Source organism: Glycine soja, chromosome 2 (genome assembly GCF_004193775.1).
Source record: "Glycine soja cultivar W05 chromosome 2, ASM419377v2, whole genome shotgun sequence".
In the NCBI taxonomy this organism is placed as follows: domain Eukaryota; kingdom Viridiplantae; phylum Streptophyta; class Magnoliopsida; order Fabales; family Fabaceae; genus Glycine; species Glycine soja.
In genome coordinates this window covers 8,504,844-8,527,579 of record NC_041003.1, presented here as the reverse complement: position 1 = coordinate 8,527,579, position 22,736 = coordinate 8,504,844, and the positions used below count along the sequence as shown (strand labels likewise).

Sequence of the window (22,736 nt, the reverse complement as noted above, 5' to 3'; positions counted from 1 at the left end):
TTCCACCTTTCTTAGGAACCACCTGCACTGGACTTACCCAAGCACTGTTAGAAATAAGGTAAATGAGTCCTGCCTCCAATAGTTTGAGAACCTCCTTGTGAACCTCCTCTTTCATCGAAGGATTAAGCCTTTGTTGTGGCTGTCTTACTAGCCTATACTCTGCTTCCATCATTATCTTGTGCATACAATATGAAGGACTAATTCCTTTGAGGTCTAATATATGCCATCCAATAGCAGCCCTGTGTTTCTTAAGAACTTCAACTAATCAAAACTCTTCATCATAAGATAAGGTATTACTTATCACCACTGGCTTTGCTTCATTTTCTTCCAAGAACACATACTTCAAATGTTCTGGCAAAACCTGTAAGGCTACTTTGGGTTTCTCTGTTGTGAGATCTTTTTTTAGCTCTTCAAAAGCACATCCCTCTGAAGGATTTACTTTTACCCTATCCAAGTCCTCCAAATAGGATCTCAGATCATTCTCTTCCTCCTTTGTGAGACAATCAACAACATTTATCTGCGCCTTCTCCAGGGAGAGTGAGAAGCCATATGTTGCACCACTATATCAACTTCTTGTTCAACTGTTTCCATCTTGAAACATGCCTTGTGATCATTACGATGCTTGATTGCTTCGAATAAATTAAAGGTAACTTTCTTATCATCAACACTCATTTCCAAGTCACCATTGCTCATGTCAACTACACATTTGGTTGTCAACATGAATGGGTGGCCTAAAATCAGTGGAATATCTGCATCCTCCTCAATGTTCATTATAACAAAATCCACAGGAAATGTGAATTGGCGAACTTTAACTAGCACGTCTTCAACCACGCCATAAGTTCTTGTGATAGAGCAGTCCGCAAGCTAAAGTGTCATTCTTGTGGGTACAATTTCTAAATTCCCTATTCTCCTGCACATCGAAAGTGGCATCAAATTGATGCTAGCTCCCAAGTCAATCAATGTCTTTCCCACTGACACAACTCCTATAGAACATGGAATAGTCACGCTTCCTGGATCCTTGAATTTTGGTGGTAGGATTCTTTGAATAGCGTTGCAGTTTCCTTCCACTATTATACTCTTATTGTTGATGTATTTTCCCTTTTTGGTTAAGAGATCCTTCAAGAATTTGGTATAAAGCGGCATTTGTTGCAACACCTCTCTGAAGGGAATTGTAATCTCTAGCTTCTTAAATATATCAAGGAAGTGAGCAAAATATCGCTCCTTGTCCTTCTTTGATGGTACCAAAGGGTATGGAGCTTCCTTGACTTGAGTGGGGACAATCTCTCTTTTTCTCTCCCTAGCCAACTCACTTTTAGTCCTCCTCTCTCCAGTCTCTTGCCTCTCCACTCCTTCGGTATCTCTCTTTTTTATTTTTCTCTTCACCTTCTACCTTTTCCTTCCCACTTATTTCTTTTTATCTCATTTGTTCTCCTTCTTTCTCCTATTTTTCATCCTCTTCCAGCTCTCCCTCACTTTCTTTAATTTCTCCTTCCACTAGCACTCTCCCCTGACTTCTAGTGACCACAGCCTTACACTCCTCCTTTGTATTTTTCTCAGTGTTTGCTCCAAAATTTCCAGAGGATTTTTCAGCTAACTACTTGGCCAACTATCCCACTTGAATCTCCAAATTTTTAATTGCCGACTTTGTGCTCTTATGATTAGACATAAAAACCTATATAAATTGAGTCAGTGTATCCTTTAATTTGGTGGTCCACTCATACAAATTAGGCCCTTGGTTGGGAGGTCGATTGGACGAACCCCCTTGATCTTTGTTAAACTGATTCTCAGGATGTGACCGCCAGCCTTAACCTTGATTATGAGGAAAATTCCCCCTTGCTGATATCCTACATAGCCACCTGGATGAAATCCTTGTCTATTTGGATTCGCCATGTAATTTACCTCCTTGGATGAATCTTCTTGAGTCATACATGCACCAGACTCATGAGCTCCTCCGCATATTCTGCAACCTCCAACTTGCATGACCGTTGAATGAGTAGGTTGGACTGCATGAAACTGTGTTGGAAGTTTATTCAAAGTTTCAATGAGAGTTTCAAGTTGTTTAGCCAACAATTTATTTTGTGCCAACAAAGCATCTTGTGATGTGAGCTCAAGCAGACTTCTCTTTATAGGAATGTGAGTCCTATCATGCAATATGGCATGGTCACTAGCTGCCATGTTTTCAATCAATTCCATGGCTTCCTTAGGAGTCTTTAATTTAATCTTTCCCCCAGCTGAAGCATCCAACAATTGTTTAGATTGGGGTCACAGGCCATCAATGAAAATATTAAGCTGAATAGGTTCAGTAAACACATGAATTAGAGTCCTTTGAAGTAGACCACGAAAGCGCTCCAAGGCTTCACTAAAGAATTCGTCTGGAAACTGATGGAATGAAGAAATCTTTGCCTTCCCCCCAGCTGTCTTTGACTCGGGAAAATACTTCTTCAAAAAAATTTCAACTACTTCCTCCCAAGTTTTCAAGTTATTTCCTTTGAATGAATGCAACCACCTCTTGGCTTCACTGGCTAGTGAAAATGAAAACAGATTGAGTCTTATGGCATCCTCCGGAACTCCTGCTATCTTCACAGTATTGCATATTTCAATGTATGTGGCTAAATGAGCATAAGGGTTGTTAGTCGTTATTTACGACTAACTTTTATATTTAATAGTTGCATGAAATTAGCATATTTCCTTCAATTTATGGTTCTTTTTGTAGGAATTGCACATATTTTCATGTTTAGTTTGATTTTACTCAGTAGATACTCCCAATTTTGTGAATTAATGTGAATCAACTTCAGTTTCAGGCTAAAAGAATAAGGAGGTTCAAGCAACTGGTGTCTCGCTAAATGAACCATATACGCTTAGCAAGTGGCATCCGCTAAGCGAGGCACTCAGCTTGCTTAGCGTGATGAGAAATCCTAGAAGAGGATCAGCTAGAGATGTGCTCGCCCAGTGCACTGCAAGCTCGCCCAGCCAGTCGTTTGTCTCTTCTTGTGCTCAACGCACCTAGCTCGCTAAGCCAAATTTCATTAACTCGCGCTTAGCGAGCCAATCTCGCTAAGCGAGCCTTCAGAATCTGAAATGTCAAAGAGCCTTTAAAATACTGAAGTTGGCGTAAAAGAAAGAGAGGAGTCGAAAAATAGAGAAAGAGAAGAAGGTAGAGTGACAAACCACCAACCTCCAAGAGAGTCTAGGTTAGAGGGGTGAGATTAGGGTTTTAGAGGTTGAAGGAGACATCCTCAACCATTCTCAACCATTTTCTTTCCTAAAAATTTGTACTTTGTGCTGAAAAGTTCATTGCTTGTAATGGAAGGCTAAATCTCTTATTGGGGAGTTTTGTTGAACCTTTGATGTAATACTCTTTCACTATCTATTTAATGATGTTCTTATGTGTTCATTGCTTCTATCTATGCTTATTTTCACATACTTGTGACTTGATCACCCATTTGTATGTATAGTTAGGATTTTTAGCATTGGGAAGTGCTTTAAAGCCTTAGAACTTGATAGAGCAAGCTAGAAAACTGTATGTCCAGGAATGGAGTGCAGTGATTTAGTTTTTATTATGCTATAATCTTAATGCAAGTCATTTAAACTAAGTTTTTTGAGGGATTAAGGACGAGGCTTAAACAGAGTTAGGCCCATTCACTTGAGGGATCTTGGTTTGGGTAATTTTTCAGCATAAAAACACTAAAACAACATTAAATAGAGAAAAACTTTTAGCAACATCAAAGTAAGTTCAGTAGAATGACCCAACACTTTTTACTTAACTGTTTTTACTTCTAAACTTCTAGACATTTTAGTTTGTAGTTAATTAGATTTTCATATAAAAACCCCATTTAATATTTACTCGCTTTAAACAAATGTTTTCTCATTGAACATATATTCTCTGAATGAAACAAGTTCCTTGTAATTCGATACTCGGTTCTTACCATTTTATATTACTTGTGCGACTCAGTACACTTGCTGAGTAGCATCGCGGAAGAGCGAACAAGGGTCTTCATTTGGTAAACCATGAAAAGATTTCCTTGAATAAGTTGAATCAAGGAATGTGGATATGAAATGTTTGTTGCTTGAACTTTTGTACGCGCGATGCTAGTGAAAAACTGGGGCATAGTAGAACTAGAATAGTCCTCAAGAGTCACCCTTGGTGGTTGATCTTCTTCCATTACAGTTGGTCTAGAGGCACCAACTTCAGCTTCTCTCAATTCAATGGGAAATGAAGAAAAAGATTCAAATGAAGGAATCCTCTCGTCACTGAGGTCAGTTGTTTTATTTTCTAGCTCTTTTCTTTTCTTTGCTACGTTGTTTCTTCTACAAGTAGCCTTAATCTCCAAATCCAATGGAGCTAGGTCCCCTGTTGGAGTTTTATCTCGCATACAAGAAGCAAGCTACTACAAAGTAGTTAACCAGGACAAGAGATTAAATTAAATAAAAAAGAAATAACAATGCAAAAACAAATCAATGAATAAAGAATAATTGCTTCCAAACTGTGACATGCACATTAAGTAAAAAGAAATTTCATGGCAACGGCACCAAAAACTTGTTCAAACTCATTGGCAAGTGTACCAATTCGTTCAAGTAGTAATTAAAACGATAAGACCGAGTATCGTATCCACAAGGAATTTCTTGAACTTCAATGACACATATTTAGTTTGTAACAATTTATAATTGGAGTAAGGTGAAATTCAGCAAATCATTCATGTCATAAAGTAAACTATAACAGTTTTTCTAACTTAAGAATGAATATTAGAAATAAACGTTGAGTTAAATGAACGAAACAAATCCAAGTTGAATATGTCGGGCAGCAATCTACTGAACTCTCTCTTAATGTGATTATAAAAGTTTTTCTCTATTTAATATTATCCTAATGTTACATGCACCGAGAAATTTACTCTAACTGCGATTCCTTAGACAAAAGAGCCTAACCCTCCTAGTTTCATTCTTGATCCCTCAACAAATTCAGCCTAAGCGGGCCACATTACGGATTAGATGCAAACTGTACTAAATTACTTCACACTATTCCTAGAAATGAAGAAATTTAGCTGCTCTACCAAGTTCTAAGGACTATAAGCATTTTCCAAAACTTACATCCTAACAAAATATATAAATGAATGATCAAGCCACAAATATGAAAATAACCACAGATAGAAGCAAAGAACACTAGCAGTAATATTAAATAGATAGTTAGAGTTTTTACATCAAGAGTGCTTAGTGGAAAAACTCCCTAACAATTGAGTGTTTAGCCCTCCATTAGCATGGAGAGCTCAAATACAATGGCTAACACAAGGTAGAAATGGAATGGTGAAGCAAAAATAGGAAGAAAGCAGCTTGCTTGTCTTCCTTCGGCCTTGGTGCTCTGTTTTTCGTTCCTCACATTGCATGTGTCGTTTTATTTCCCCCTATCTTCCAGCTTTAAAGACTTTTGAGCTTCTTAATTTACGAAGGCTCGCTTAGCGAGTAATGTCTCGTTGAGCGAGAGTTAGTGAATAGGCGTTGAGCAAACGTGGACACGCTAAGCACGAGAAGCAACAAAAGATTACTACAAGATAATTTTTTTTGTCTATCTTAAACATTGAGTGTATGATAATTAAGTTCATGATGAGTTGAAAAAATATGCAAAAATATTTTATTTTTATACAGATCTCTTGTATGTGATAAGATTATTATTGTTATACGAAAGTGAATAACCAATGAATGATGGGGGTTTTGAACATGTGGATGGCAGCTGAGGGTAACATACATGGGAGAAAAGACGTTTGTGGTGAGCTTGACATGTAGCAAAAGGACAGACACAATGGTAAAACTGTGTGAGTTGTTAGGCCAACTTTAATGGAAAAAGCTTTTCCATATTGATGCTAATTAAGGTGGTTAGATTTCACGGAAGAAATTATTTTTTCCGAAGTGGTGAATCAAGATTTGAATTTGTTAAAGATTAAAAAAAAGTTTTCCATTTTATGCTTAGGATCAGTGAAAGATATCCTTTGTGAAAACAAATAAATAATAAAAGTGGTCCCATTATCCTGAAATTCCGAACAACAACCATGTTCCATAATGATTTGTGGAATTAGGACTCTTAATTTGCTGCATGTTTTGTTTCATTGTATATGTTTCATTGTATATGGACTGGTCATTCTATATGTGCAAGTGCAACTTGTGCCAAATGTAAATAATCTATTTCTCATTTGGCTAGTAAGAAAACATATTCAGCATGTTTCTTACATCTCCCACGAGCCAAATTCAATTTCTTGGTATTTAGCTTGGTTTTTATTTTCATTTCTACTTGACAAAATAAATAATTATAAAATTACATTTATTTTTATTAAACATGGTAAGAACAAAAAATATATTGCTTTGTTTCCTAGCTTATAGTAATACGAATTGAAGGGGACAAAATACAACTTTAGATTAATATTTCTCTACCTTTGCCTTGCAACATTCTTTAAACTTTTGATAGACTTTGATATTCATGCAGATTTTATAATTTGTTCCTAAGAAGCCAATTTTATATGTTCCTTTGGGTAATGTAATGTGTCTTGTTAAATACTGAAATGCAGACTATTAATTCATTTGTGTTTTTATTTTCATAAATTACACAAGTAACCACTCGGAGTGGATATTAAATGGGAAAAATAGATAAAAACTAAGATTCTAATCTTTCATTTTAATCCATTCCTCGATCGTCTAGAAAATTCAATCTTTAATGCTCTCGAGTATGAGAGTATCCATCATAAGAATTTTATTTTCAATCTTTAAAAGTCTCAATCCAGTAAAAAATACTAATGCTTTGGGAAATTTTGTATAAATGTTGTCTATGCTTAATAGTTCTATTATTATTATTATTATTATTATTATTATTATTATTATTATTATTATTATTATTATTATTATTATTATTATTATTATTTCAGCATTTATGAAACTTGTGATGTGAAATGAATGACGATAAAAAATATATGAAATTGAAATAACATATAATTATGAATAGAAATTAATTTTTTTTTTATAAAAAAAATATTTTAAAAGGATTCTCGGGAAAACTGTCTTAGAAAGTTTAAATTCTAAGATGGTTTTTTCAAAAATCATCTAAAACCCTCAATTTTTTTTTAAAAAAATTTAAGGCGATTCTCTGAAAAATTATTTTAAAAAATTATCATTCTAAGACGATTTTAACTTGAAAACCGTCTTAGAAAAATATTACTTTTCTAAGACAGGTTTCTAAAAATCATCGCGGAAAGTCTTATCCCATTATTTAAAAAAAAAATTGTTATACTATTCGGATCATATTTTTTTTCCCTTTCCCCGTACGATCAGTCTCTTGAAGTAAATTCAAGAATTTTTCTATTTCCAGCGGTAGAATAAATTACTATTGCACAAGTTCAAAATGAACTATAGTGATAAAAAAAAAAAGAGTTTAAAATAAACCAGAATACATACGCAACAAGTAGTGTCGTCTCGAACATATGACTAAGGTGATCGACAACCCAGAGCCTCCATTTTGAGGGGTCTCACAACTTTTAAAAAATATGGAAAAAAATTATTAATTTCATTTTGGTGAACTTTTTAATGTAAGAATTTTGTGTATTGTTTTTTTATGGTTGAATTTATTAATTCATGAAATTTTTTGCCGATGAATTATTAATAAAATACATTTCCATTGTTTAGGGGTCTTTTTTTAATTTTTGCTCTTACCCCAAAAATGCTTGAGACCGCATTGGTAATCAGTTTTGGCTCTTTGTACACTTCTAAATTTTTGTGTTATTTGATATTAGTTCCGATATCACATATTAGACGACAATGTGAATAATACAAATCATTAATGAAACTAGATAAGTCAATAGTGTATTGTCCTTTTGCAACAATTATTGAGCTTTTTTTTTTGTGTGACAGTGAATTAAATACAATATATCCTAACATTTTTTATGCTGTTTATTATATCTGTATAATAAAACAAGTTATACTTTGTTAATTTATTGAATATTTAAAATTTTTGAAAAAATTAGTTGAAGCTATGCAGGTACTGCAAAAATTAATTGTGATAACTTTTACCTTGTCTTGGTGACTCTTACTACTTGTAGTGATATGCTCCGAAATGATAAAGTGATTTTTTAAAAGCATTTTCAAGGAAACTTGAGTGTTGTACTATTCTAGAGGCTAAGCTTTGAACTATTCTTTTAGTATAAATATGGTCTCTGATTTGAATTATAGAGCAATTATTGTTGAAACTAATTCTAGTGAAACTATCAAGCTTGTGGAGAATCTCCGATAAGGATGTATGTTTACTTCTTATAGATCTTGTCTACGAGATTGTGAAAACTAAGAGTTTATTTCGTGTTTCATTATCTATATAATGTGCTAGACAAAAAATATGACACATTGTTTTGTCAAATATGATTTAACCATTGATAGAAATATATAATAGCTTACTTGATTTTGGTGTAACTTTCATGAGGATAGATATAAATGTTGAACCTTCTATTTTGAGTAATATATAATTTTGTCTTAGGTCTTATTGTGTAAGCAATTCATAAAATAAAAAACATAATAATTTTTTCAAATGATTATTGCACTTTACCAGTGTTGTGATTGGCTTCCACCTACCACTTTATTTTCCTTATTCATGAGTCTGGGAAATTTGTTTGAAGCTAGTTTCCTCCTATTTATTTGGGCTATTATATCATGCACTCTAATTATTGCATCCTACGTCTTTCATTGCATTGTAAAATGGGCTTTCAGAATGTAAATTTATATTCCAAAATGGTGATATTCAATGCAACAGTGACTACATGTTGGGCCAACAACACACTTCCAATCCAGTGGGACTAAATTACGTTACGTTAGATACTTGGTTGGGCCTCTTATTTGAGTGCTTGCTATGTGGGCATTAATGTTGCAGTTTTCATTGGATTTTTAATTGAATATGTATATCTGTGAAGTAGCCATAAAACAACTACTCTAAAAGGAAAAAAGATGTAAAATGTTGAAGCAAAGTCTCAATGACTTCATTTTTGTAACTCAAAAGATGGACTCGGCATCCTGTCTGGCCCTTTGTTTCCTTGTCTTTCTCCAATGACCTCTTCTGACTCCTTTCTTTGTCTTTTTCTCTATTGAGTCTTGATTGTTTAAAGATTATATTGGTCGAACATGAAGACAGTTTACCCTTTGGGTTTGTAAATGCCATGCTATTGGAATCATACGAACGGAGTTTGACTAATCAAAAGTATAGATTATCGATAAAATGATGGTTGATTGGAATGGAATTAAAGAATTTTGACAACTAGAGAATGATAAGTTCTATCGAGGTGTTTCATGATAAATAACATTTTATGCATGCTTGTTATTTATTGGTGGCATCTTCAACTTTTATGCATCTAGGTACTAGGTATTAGGTATTTATTGTTTATAATAACTTTCTCCGAGTCCTAACGCTAAATTTGGCCCAGTTCTGAAGTAGAAGTTAATCAACTTTCAAGTGCCTGTAGTTATTTCTTAACAGCTACAAAGAAACAAAAAATTAAGAACATTAAGTGATTTATTAACCAAGAAACTCTAAAACATTGAAATTAATTATTGGTACTTGAGAGTGGATAGTTTATAAGCCTTGATTGCCTCTGTTTTCTTATTTAGGTCACTGGCCACGCATATAATTTGATATTTAGAATTGAGATCTAACTAGGATGACTAGATTTTCAATTGTTGTAGCAACTTTCACACGTAGAGGGACAACAAATTGGATTGACCAATTGTTGAACAAATTGTTTTACGATATTTTATTTATTTGTATTTTTTTTCTTTTGATTTCAATTTTTTAAAATTTTAAATAATTTTATTTATTTAATTATTAAATAAATATTTTTAATTTTACATATTATTATTTTTATTTAATATCTTTATATATTTTTTATATAGTTTTATTTAAAATATTTTATATAATTTTTTAATAATGTTTTATTTGATATATTTTGTATATTTAAATTTAGATAATTTTTTAATGTTTTTTTGAATTTAATTTGTTTTGTAAATGAAAGAAATAATATAAAATACTTAAATTTTATAAAACTAAAATTTTAAAACAAAATGGCTTACGGATCGAAATTTAGTTATTTTTAATAATGTTCTTGGGTTGGGCTCTAGCCTATATAGGTCTTGTCTTTTTCCATCTAGTGACCCAAAATTATAAAAAAATAAAAATAAAATGGCGCTGGCGCGAATCGAAATTATGGCGCGAAAGAGCTTCTTCTTCTTCCTCTTTATATTTCAAAGATTCTCACATTACACACATTTCTGCATCTGCTGCATCCATGGCTTCTTCATTGGGTCGAAGAAGAACCCACGCTCCCAAAGCATCCTCCACCCTTAACGACGACGTTTCCTGCGAGGAATGCGGCGGTGGCCACTCCCCTTCCAAGCTTATTCTCTGCGACAAATGCGACCGTGGCTACCACCTCTTCTGCCTCCGTCCAATTCTTCCCTCTGTTCCCAAAGGCTCTTGGTTCTGCCCCTCTTGCTCCAATCACAAACCCAAGTGTATGTATTGCATGCATCACTTTCATTTCCATTCAGATCCCAAATCGATCAAACTAGTGTGTACTTAATATTCATGAGCTAGATTTTAGGGTTTAATTAGATCTCAATAGGGTTTTCTTTACATTCTATCAATTAACCTCCGGTGCTTTTGAAAATTGCAGCTTTCCCCCTTGTCCAGACCAAAATCATCGACTTCTTTCGAATCCAACGCTCCCCTGAGGCATTATCAAATCAAGGTAAGGCAAAACCATTTTCAAATTTATTATTGTTATTTGGATTAAAGGTTGAAACTTGAATCTGGTGTGTGGTTTTTAGACACGCGGAGGAAGCGAAAGCGGGGTGGGGGCTTGGTGGTATCGAAGAAGAAGAGGAAGCTGTTGGCGTTCGTGCCGAGTGAGGATCCCAATAGAAGATTGGAACAGATGGCGTCGCTGGCGACGGCGTTGACCAAAACTAGAACGGAGTTCAGCAATCAGCTTACTTACATGCTTGGGATGGCACCAAGGTCCGCTAATCGTCCTGCTCTTGAGCGCGGTGGAATGCAGGTGGTACCTAATTATTAACCCTAATTTTTCTTCCTGATATGTAATGCTATTGGTTCATAAGCTTTTTGATTTACACGTTGATTGATCGATTTCCTGATCTTTTTTATGCATTTAAATTGGCTATTTACAAGTGTTTGTTTATCTTTTGACCCAGGTTTTGTCAAAAGAAGACACCGAGACCTTAAACCTGTGCAAGCGTATGATGGAAAGAGGAGAATGGCCACCACTCATGGTTGTTTTTGATCCTCTAGAAGGGTATGTATATTCAGCGTAAACTGGCATTGTCTTTCTCCTCAATATGCAGCTCATACATAGTAGTAGTATTACTCACTATAGCTCAACAACTGACACATAATATGCTCTGCCACCAAATAAATAAGCATTCAACAGCAATCCCAATTTTGACATCACAAATAAATTTCTCTTTTTGCAGCTTCACTGTAGAAGCAGATAGATCCATCAAAGATTTAACCATAATAACAGAATATGTTGGAGATGTAGACTTTTTAAAAAATAGGGAAAATGACGATGGAGATAGCATAATGACACTTCTCTCAGCTTCTGATCCTTCGCGGACGCTTGTCATCTGTCCAGACAAACGAAGCAACATAGCTCGATTCATTAATGGCATCAATAATCACACGCCGTAAGTTTCTCATTCTCAGGTTTTGTTCTCTGCTACCTTGAGTTATTTTTGAAAGATGCAAGTCTGAAATTAAAGATGGGCTAATTATAATTCAGAAAGAGTGTGCATATTGTTGACATTGCTATTGGCACAAATAAACTATCTAAACTGAAGGATTTCTGTCTGTTAAATGATTTTATTCTCGGTTGAAGTAATGTGATTGTTTGATGGAAACAACTATTGATGAAGGCTCTTGCCTCTGGTGTAGGGAAGGGAAAAAGAAGCAGAACTTAAAATGCGTGAGGTTTGATGTTGGAGGTGAATGCCGGGTTCTTTTAATTGCCAATAGAGATATTACAAAGGGGGAAAGGTTATACTACGACTACAACGGAGATGAACATGAATATCCTACTGAACATTTTGTCTGATTGCGTTCAAATATCAATTATAAGCAAATCACCCTAACAGGGAGGGCTTGTAAGCTCAGGGCTTGTAAGCTCATTGTAAGCTCGTGATTTTTTCATTTCTAAGTTGATTTGGTCACCCACCTTAAAATGGTTGCCTTGTCACTACCCCACATGTTGGATACACAATATATTTCACAGTAGACTTGTGGTTTATATTGTTCAATTATTTTTTTAATTCTTTATTGATTCATTTTATTGTATATTGAATAACCATTGACCAAATGCATATTTTTAGCAAAAGTTGATATATCTTCCATAATAATAAAAAAAAAACCTAAATAGATGAGGAAAAAGATAGTAAAAGAAAAGTTAAAAAATGCATTGGGTATTGTTACTGAATAAATTATTTGGTACTTCCCTTGTTATCATGAGTGTTTCAAGTAAGAGAAGTTGGATAAACATAAGCACATAAAATAAAAATATCATCCATGTGTAATCTTTGTAGATTTTGGAATATGTATGCCTACAAGGGTGCCAAAGAATTTTATGTTGCTTTTTATGACATTAATGGACTTAATGGTTCAATGAGATGATTTAAGTTGAATTGAAATATCATTGAATAGGTCAGAAAACCTTTTATTTTGGCAAAATGTCCTATTTAATTTTTTATTTTATTTTATTTTGTTCATTTTGTTTCTTTATTTTTTTAAAAATGATTAAAATGATCTTTTTGTTGGTGCAAACTTAAAAGTGCACCCATTGCAACAAATTTAGATATGTATCGGCAGTCATGTGGGTGAGTGGCTTTGGTTGACGAACTCTAATATTTGAGGAATTCCTTGTAGATGTGCGGGAGAGTAAGGATATTTGAGGTTTTGTTGAGTTTTTTCACCATTTTGAAATCATTCATTCTTGTTTTTTGATTGTAGGTGTGATTGTATTTTGAAGTTTAAGATTTTTGTTGTGTTGTTGAGTTGGAGACGAAGATGGCCAAAGATGAGGGGGGAGGAAGGGAGAAGAGGAGGAAAATGAAGGAAGAAAAAATTATAATGTGATAATTTTTAATCATCACTATTTTAGTGTTATTAATGGTATTAAATTTGCATTGACAGAATAATCATTTTGATCCTTTTTTAAAACATAAAAGACCAAAATAAATTTTAAAAGATAAATTATCAAAATAAATTAAAAAATAAGATAAATAATCAAATAAGTCATTTGACCTTTGATTTTTCTTTCTTTTGTTAAGAGGTCATAAACTAATCTCTTCTAAGAAGAGCAAATCAATCCCGTAAGTAGCTTTGTAATTAACTTAAAACATAACAAGACTTTCATATTAGGTATACACAGCTGATAGACGATTTACATAATAAAACCATTCTTAAAAAATCATTTAATTTTACAACAACCGGCCAATCAAATATTACACAAATTATTTTTTAACATTGTCTTGATTACACACGGTTTAACTTTAACCTATTCATTATTTGAAAGAATGGCTAAATACATTTTTTACTATACAAACTAGACTTCAATGATCTTTAGACAACAATGGCTCCAATTGGGAATCTCTCTCCTTGGGGAGTGGTGGCCTGCCATTACCAGACTCCAAGTCGGTAATTGAAAGCTTCTCCCCTCTCTCTTTTGATAATCGGGCAAACAAACTTGGTTTGTCTTCTAATGAAGAGAATGGTGCTTGTGGACTGTTAGATCCCCCTTTCAAGCTTTGAACATGTTGCAAGCAAACTTGAACAGCATCATGTACTCTCACAAAGTACCATTCTTTGCCTATCAACTCCACCAGACCGGATCTAGACAAGGTAAGCAGAACTTCTGGACTTGGATTGGATATTGCAATCTGCAAGAAGAATAAGCTCAAGTTGGTTGGTGGAGACATTGCAAACCTGTGGCGATTATTTCAAGAATTCTAACAGTAGTTGAAACTTTGGTATCTTATTCTACCTGAATGTCCCGTAATTTGTACTCCTGATACAAGTCTTTCAAAGCCTGAACAGCACTAGAATCTATGTAGGTCACAGCTGCAGTCATCACAAGTCATAACCACATGATTAGAAGAAAGTAGAATTATCATCATTATCCCTTTCATAGTTTAGCTATAAACAAACTGTAGTGGAAAACAACATTCACAAATTTCAGTGCAATATGATTTATGTAATTCAGCATGAGGTAACTTAAAAGTAATGAAAATGATCAACACCTGCTGAAAATATCTCACACAGCGTCCACCCGATCCAGTTAGACACAGTTAACCACCATTAGACATTAGACATTTCAATAATCTCAAGACATCATTAATCACTTATTAGTCATATTAACCATTAGTGCCACTAGTACACATCGATAATTATATATTCACATTCATTTACTCTTAAAATTAAATTTCAACATGCTAACGAAATGTTAGCTTAAATAGTTAAACACGTGAACAATATAGTATATGCCTCTTTGTGCACAGGACACACAAGACTTACGTGCCATCTCTAGAATCACAAAATAAATTCTTTCAACCTCAGGTCCATGTCTTTTAGAACAATCAACATCAACTTCGTATTCACGCAACCTGATAAGAGAACTCTAAATGAATTAAGGCAGGCTCTTGATTGGAAAAATGTCAATTACAACTCATTTCTCATTACCTGTCCTTTATGTAACTTGTGTTTGCAAAATAAATTGGAGCATCAACACGAACGATTACAATTCCATTATATGTATATGCTTCAGGGTACTGTTTAACATTCCTATAAACAGTTGTCCCTGGCAAACGACCCAAAACAGCTGCAGTGCAAATCAGACCAAACAATAATGTCAGCATACTTACGTATCTTACACTATTTACACACAGAGACATTCCAGTGTAGAAAAATAGAAAATGACTGAACTAAGTATTAGATGCAAGATTGCATTAGTTATATTGAAGTCGAAAGGTATACAATTTATATCTTGAAAAACTATAGCCATGCACAGATATTTATTTAAAAATCAGATTTCAAATTACTTCAGGAACTCTGTACATTGAAATACACTCCTTATAGCATTTGATTAAAATATTAGCCACTGAATTAACATAACAACTAATTCAAGCACATTACCAAAAGTAGATGCCTTAATTCAGGATTAATCCATAGCAACCTAAAACATGGTCCTGTCATATTTTCTAATTTATTTTTCTGTCTTGAGCAGTTAACATTCCTTCATTTGTTGTAGATTATTGCAATCTTCCGATACTGATGCTGATGATTCTAGTGTGATTTCTTTCAGGCAGACTGATAATCTGGTAGACTTTAATACTCCATATGCACATGTATTGAATCATAAAGGTTTCTTTCATTCATAAAGGGTTCCGCAATTTTGTTGTTCATCAGAAAAATTTTCTTTCCAAAGTTTATAAATGTATTATGTTCTTATTCATGTATCCAGATACATAAATACCCAATACTAGTCTCTTATCGTTTTTAGGTTCAAGGTACTCATTTGAAAGAAAGTATTTTTTAATTAACAATATATGAGTGATAAGACCATGATTCTTCAATATTAATGCAAGATAGTATCTATAATTTGATTCAATTCTATATACATGATACACATGTGGAACGAACAAGAGCATACATAACTTCTGAACCTAGACAAATCAACTTACCAATATGTGGATTTGCTGACTCATGAATGACAAAAGCAAGTGAAACCCCAACCTACAATTTCAAAAACCTTATAAAATGAAAAAGTGATTACTTAGCATATGGAAATGCCACAACTTTTGCATGTCCAACACAAGAAAATCATTTTATATTAGTTATAGTTGAATGAATCCAATATCTGATGAAATGATTTTATAGCCATTTCTTCTTTGAATGAAAACAAGACAATGAAGCACCGAAGTTTTAGCCAGCAAACATGGTTTCACAATGAATATGCACAACCAGATAAAGATTTCAGCTTCACTAAGTTTATGCATCAAAATATGAACAACTTATGATGCACCCTTACTAACAAAAAAAATCACCTTGTACTCACCCCAACAAGGACGCCAATCTCAATACCAAGGAACAATGTTGTAGTGCTAGTAATGGTCCAAAGAAGAAAATCTTTCTTATCTACACGCCACAAAAAAATGGCCTCATCATAATCTACCTGAAAAATCATGCGAGAATTAAGAATGAATGCTTAGTTGACAAACAAGATAACCATCCAAAATGATAAAGCAGCTAAACAGAAATTTTCTACAATGGACCATTGCTTGAATTAATAAATTATAAAATTAATTGGGTTAGACATTAAGATATTTGATATATAATTATTAATGAAACACAAAGTTCTACCAATAATAATAGAATAATATGAATTAACACTAACTAAATCAAAACATATATACAGTGGATTAGATTTCAATATGAAAGTAACCAAATGTATGTCATCAAAATCAAAGACTGTCTATCTCTTAACAAACTGAACAAGGATAGAGACAAACTTATTTTAACATTATATTTTCCATTTTCTACTGCACAAAACTAGTAATGCTACCTCTTCCTCTCTTTTCTATATTGAATAAAATTATCATTTCTAACTACATGGATGTTGAACAAGAAATTAACCCTTCTTTGTAGAGGGGAATTCTTACCAGACCTATCACAGCAGAGATCACAATGGCAGCAAGGGTGCACTGGATTGTTGTAGCCAAAAAATTCATAATCAGCATTCCAGAAAAGAAAATGCATCTCTTACAGTTTGAGTTATAGACAGAAATAAAGTAAACAACATTTAAAAAACGACAGAAAAAAAGGTAAAAAAAAATCCCTTTTTTTAAAATTTTTCAATTAAAATATATGCTTTAAAAAATTGTAGTAATTATGTATGTTTAAAACCAAAAAGAAAAATGCCAAAAAAAGCTCTTCTAGTGCTTTTCTCATGAGCAAAAAAATACTAAACATAAGCCATATCCTTGCATCAACTTTTTTAAAAACTTAAGCAAATGGAACCAAAATTTAAATTATTTTGTAAGTCTTAATGCCAAATCCATTTCATTCTTGATGTCATGGATTGAATACCAGCAGAAGTCATTTGTAAAATGTCCCAGATGGAAGTAGAACTTCCATTGAATACAAGGAAAAGCATTTCCAAACATGGCCTATGACCTATAAAGACTTGAAAACAAACCTGAGGTATGTACTCAAATAATGGTGTTAGAAACAAAAGTGCACAGGTCATTATAATTCCTGAAACTATCCCAGATACACCAGATTTTGCACCGCTTTCATGATTTACAGCTGACCTTGAAAAGGATCCTGCGTTACTCATTCAAAAGAAAAGAAAAATCTTTTAATATATATATTTTTTTACATTTGAAAAAAGTTTTTTTTCAAGTAAAATCATAATCGTGAAATTAATTGAGGCTTTGGAACCAAAATCTAAGTAGCCAACTACAAAATAATGACTCCTTATCTTTCAGAGTCCAATTGAATATGTACCTGTTGTGGGGTATGCTGAAAAAAATGAACCAAGAACATTGGAAACACCAAGACCGAACAACTGTCCAAAAATATCAGGAAAAATAGTTGTTAGGTTTCTACTTAAAAAAAAAAAAGAAAAAAAAGCTGTCTTTCTTTTTCCCTATAATGACAATCAAACCTTCCAGCCAACTAGCTGTCTAGCTCCCAACTAGATTCTTGCATAAATATTTGGGAGGGGAGTCCAGACATGTCCATAATATGTTGGAGCAGTAAATATATTTCGGAAAGAAATATACCTCTTGATTTGAATCCAACTCGTATCCATTTTTCGCTGCTAATGCCTTGGCAATTCCCACTGATTCCTGTAAGTTGAAAATTAATTTAATTGGAAAAATAATTCCCAAGACACTATTTGTTTAAATTCGAAGAGGAGAAAAAGGAGATCTTACCAGTATAGCCACACCAGTTATGAGAAGAGCAGTTGGAATTAAGGACTGTGCATACTCAAAAGATTTTGGAACAGAAAATTTTGGTAGGCCTTGAGGTATATCACCCACCTAATTAAAAACCAGTATTATTTGTTAATTCTATTATTTCTATCAGCTTCATCAACATTCTAGTGAGTTACTGACCTTAGTCATACATAGTTCTCAACCTCTCATTTACAAAAGAACATTCATATATTACAATAACAAGAGAAGTAAACCAAAAATACTAACATGAGTGTAAGACATTCAAATGAGAGAAGAGATTCCCCAATAATATAAACAAAAACCAAATTAACATGATTACTGTGTATTAAGATTACATTCATAACCAAGAGTGTTTAATTAAGTCAACATGATCAACTACTTTTTTGGTTCATGTTTCTCCTAGAACACAAATGTCAGAAATTCAGAATATCCTTTTTACCAATTTTCTCAAAATTTTATGCATCACAATTATAGGGGTATAAGAACAAAATGTTTTAATAATAATAAATAATAGTTAAATCTAGTTAATGATGGTATCCACATGCAACTTCATTCCCTGTTTATTACTTTGGCAGCTTTACCCAGATTCATATTACAATTACCATGCTACATATTTGATACTCACCAAAGAAATTGATGATGGATGAAATATTTTTGCAAAAACTGTCCCCAGAACTACTGCTGTAAGAGGACCGGCAGCTCTCAAGAATCGCAAGTACTTCCTCGACTTTCCCTGGTTTTATAACATCAATACAATGAGTAGGATGTTGATACCTAAGATAAGTATACTTTGCCAAACACCAGAGATAGATTCATACCAGGTGTTTCATGACAAGTAGTATCGCAAGCATAATGGATCCCATCACAAAGGGGGGCCATGAAAACTATAAAAAGGAAAAAAAATAATCAGTTAAAGAAGGGGTTTGACAAGTGAAAACACCAGAATGACTTTGAAAACAAAAAAACAATAGAAACAATTGAACATATATGGTGATTTTGAAGTATTATTAAATAATAGGTTCATGGCAGGCAGGGGCAGACCTACATATATTTTAGAGGGTGAAGCAGCACCCCCTCACCTTGAGAAAAATATAATTATATATTCAATGTTGTTATCTTTTTGTCCCCTTTGATTTTATAATTTAAACCCACTGATTCCAATTTTTTGTGTGTTGATAAAATTTTCTTTTATTGACTAGTTTCTCTCTTACATTTTGTTCTCTTTTCAACTTGTTAGATACTTTTATGCTTTATTCTACTAGACATTTTATTTCATCTTATGTTTTATTTTTTTATATATAATCATTATTATTAAAAAAATTGCCCCCACTAACCTAGGGTCCTAGATCCACCAATGAATTGGCAGGCTGAAGTTCAAAATGGAATCTTGATACCAAACAACATATGTTCAATTCTAAGTTTTCCAGCAAATAGCTATCTTCTCGGTTGTATGCTGCAACCAAATTCTAGGTTTGACCTTGATGCTAAAGTAACCGCAGATGTTAAGCTTAAGTTATTTTTCCTCTTCTCAATTTTATTTTCGATTATTTAATTTTTTGTACCTTCCCAAACCTAATTTACTGGGAAAGAATTGAACATCCAGTCCATAAAAACCATTATCCTTCCTTGTGCAGACTGGCCCAAGAACCCATCAAACCAAGAATTTCAATTCAGCAGGTACCGTTCAGTTCACCATACCCAAGCAGACGCTAAGTTGTCCCTAAAATCAAATGTTTTTTATTTATAATCTACCATTTTTCACCAACAAAACCTAACTATCATCAAACTGAATCCTAATTTCTTTGGTTTCCTACATGTTTAGTTATCAGTAGCATCTCTATAAGTATATGTACTTATGTAGTAAAGGTTAAAAATTAAAGAGATGCAGCAAAAGGATCAATTCTCTGTGACAGTGATATGACACTGATGCACGACTTAAATTTTCCCATAAAAATTGCTAGATAACCATACCACCTAGCTAAAAAAAATTCCATTGAATAATTCAAATTTCAAATGAAATGCATACCTTATCTGCTCCAGCTATTATACTCTTAACTACTGGAATGATCTTGCTACTCCCATCTATATCATACCCCAAGAAGTATTTTGCTTGAGATAAACCAATGACAATAGCTGAAGCGGTTGTAAAGCCAGATATCACTGAATGGCTAATGAAACGAATAAGCCATCCAAGCCTGAAATGACCAAAAAACAAGTATATGTAGGTTATCCTTAAAATCCCTTTCATAAAAAATTCAGGTTTGATGCTGAGTGCTGAGCCAGCAGAATCATATAACTGCTGCAGGAGTCCAATCTCTCGCCTTGGTATAAAGCACTCATCTTGCAACTTAAGCCATTACAACTATCATGGCATTACTACAACTGATATATCAAAATAATCATGTAATCACTTGTACATGTATAGATGCGCGAATACAGAAGAGAAAGTAGATTATATATTAGCTAGAGTATTAGATTCGTGAAAGAGAAAGAACAGGGACAGAAACTTTCATGCATGGATTCTTAGCCAAGTTAAGAAGGTATATCTATGTTGATGAAAATACCTCAAGAGTCCCATTATGCACTCCATTATCCCAACCATAAGGGACAGTAATATTGCCAGCTCTGTGTATAACTCAGTGGATGAATCAGCTATGTTACCTAGCACATTAGAGACCAAGAGAGAAACCAATGCCACCGGACCTACTGCAAGCTGGCGAGAAGACCCAAATATGGCATATACAAATAGGGGCACAAAACCAGAGTCTTCCTTGCAAAGAGAAATAACATCAATAAGCAGGCATTATACATAATTTCATGACGTAAAACATTGATGACGCATATAAATAACAAGAAAATGTAGAAAAAAAACAATTTGAAACTATGAGAACTGGTGAAAGCAAAAGGATAGAATTCCATTAATATTCAACATATCAAGAACAACACTGTTGCTAAGAAGTTAGAACAACGAGAGATAAGACTTCTAAGAAAAAAATAACTGCTAGAATTTTTCCAGCTCTTACTCAAAAATATTACACCAAACCTTAGTCCTCAAAATTTTTAGCACTGCTGTACGGAAATTTGCTTTTACCAGAAAAATCATATCAGGAAAAAGGACAGAATTATAACACTATATTCTGAAAACAATTAAACACGGAACTGAGCTTAACTACAAAAACACAATCCATAAAATTCATGAAGAGCACGGTAGTTCAGCAATCTTACAGAGTCCATATATCGGTTGAAGTCCAGCCAATTTTGCATAGGACATCGACTGCATCAACAATTAACAGAAAACAAGCATCGATTATCTAAAAACTAAACAAATAACTAGCAATTCATTCAACAGAAAACAAGCATCATCAATTACCTGAGGAACGAGCATGACACCGACGGTGATTCCGGCCATGAGATCGACCTGGAAATACTCGCGCCATTTGTAGATGCGAATCCAGCGGAGGCAAGGGAGGAAGAACTCGATCCACTCCATCCACGTCATTCGCCGGAGCTTCGCCGTCCAGCGCGAGAACGCAGCGTTCGGCGGCGATGACGACGACGTCGTGGCGGTCGGGTGCTGGAGAGGAATGATCCTGACGGGACGCGCTGACGACGGCATGGAGGAGGAGGTAGCGGCGGCGCGGAGGTCTGAGAAACTTGGCGATGCGTAGGTTATCTCCATGCGCACCGCCGGCGCATTATATATATATATATATATGGCGTGAGAGTTAAGAGTTCAGAGCATGCAGTAGCTAGGTGTGGCGCGTCGTTTAAAAATCGTAAAGGGAATGCAATGGTGGTGTTGAATTGACCAGTTAAGGAAAATAGAAAATGGGACCCACGAAGAAATCTACATTTAATAATTAATAAAGGAATATGTTAAGGTAAGTGGAGACGTGTGGGGGAAAACTTCACCCTGTTTTTTTTTTTTTATTATTATTCCTTCATTGAGGTTGCCACTACGACTTTACCACCCATTTTTCGTTTCTCATAAGACATTTTTTTTTTTTTAACCATGCTTGTTATATTTTTTTTTTCTTTTTGTAGGATCTTCAATATATTTACAATCTTAGTCTCGATTTAACTTAAATCATATTTCAAGTTTAATATATACTATTATTAACTGAATTACACTCATCATTTTTTTAAAGTAAATGTCTCTTATGGACACAATTTAATTAATTTCTAATAGTTTTATGACTTGTAGCGATTTTAATTAGATTAAGAAAGATTGTCTCTTTTTGAAACGTATATTATACATATAGCATCAATTCAATTACAAGATAATGATGCACATCACCACATTTACCTAAAATCTGTCTTTAGGTGAAATTTTATAAAATTGATTTTAAATCAGATTAATTTTAAAAAATATTTCTGCCTAAAGTTAATTTTGAGGTAAAGTGATTGATATATTTTTTAAAATATTATAAAAATAAATTATTAGTAAATTAATAGTAAATTTCAATAATAAAATCACTGAAAGACAAACTTTATGTAAATTATAATTGTACACATGCTTGAATTAATTAACATATTTTTTTCTAGTTCAAGTATAATTGTGTTAAATGATAAAGAAAAAGATTAATAAGTCATTCCTTTAAGTGATATTGGATTCAATCTCCAAATAAAATTTTGAATTTAAATCTTTTTGATAAAAAAAAAATATAACTAAGAAGAAAAAATCTTATTAAAAATCATTA

The 22,736-nt window shown here is 33.5% G+C and overlaps 2 protein-coding genes across 2 annotated transcripts; one reads left to right on the top strand and one right to left on the bottom strand.

Annotated features, from left to right (window-relative positions):
* Positions 1-10,280: 10,280 nt before the first annotated feature.
* On the top strand, positions 10,281-12,380 carry LOC114385475 (histone-lysine N-methyltransferase ATXR6-like). The gene is made up of 6 exons (XM_028345578.1): positions 10,281-10,521; positions 10,683-10,757; positions 10,837-11,066; positions 11,221-11,321; positions 11,500-11,712; positions 11,960-12,380. Exons 1-6 carry the CDS (start codon positions 10,296-10,298, stop codon positions 12,117-12,119), a joined length of 1,005 nt encoding a protein of 334 aa, XP_028201379.1. The 5' UTR covers positions 10,281-10,295; the 3' UTR covers positions 12,120-12,380.
* Positions 12,381-13,405: 1,025 nt separating this feature from the next.
* On the bottom strand, positions 13,406-21,830 carry LOC114385466 (probable sulfate transporter 4.2). The gene is made up of 17 exons (XM_028345566.1): positions 21,407-21,830; positions 21,262-21,310; positions 20,601-20,802; positions 20,063-20,231; positions 18,855-18,920; positions 18,662-18,769; positions 18,013-18,120; positions 17,860-17,925; positions 17,582-17,642; positions 17,271-17,398; positions 16,735-16,776; positions 16,131-16,247; positions 15,757-15,808; positions 14,756-14,894; positions 14,591-14,679; positions 14,061-14,137; positions 13,406-13,956 (listed from the first exon to the last, which is right to left on the bottom strand). The coding sequence occupies exons 1-17, from the start codon at positions 21,713-21,715 to the stop codon at positions 13,630-13,632; spliced, it is 2,109 nt and encodes a 702-aa protein (XP_028201367.1). The 5' UTR covers positions 21,716-21,830; the 3' UTR covers positions 13,406-13,629.
* Positions 21,831-22,736: the final 906 nt, after the last annotated feature.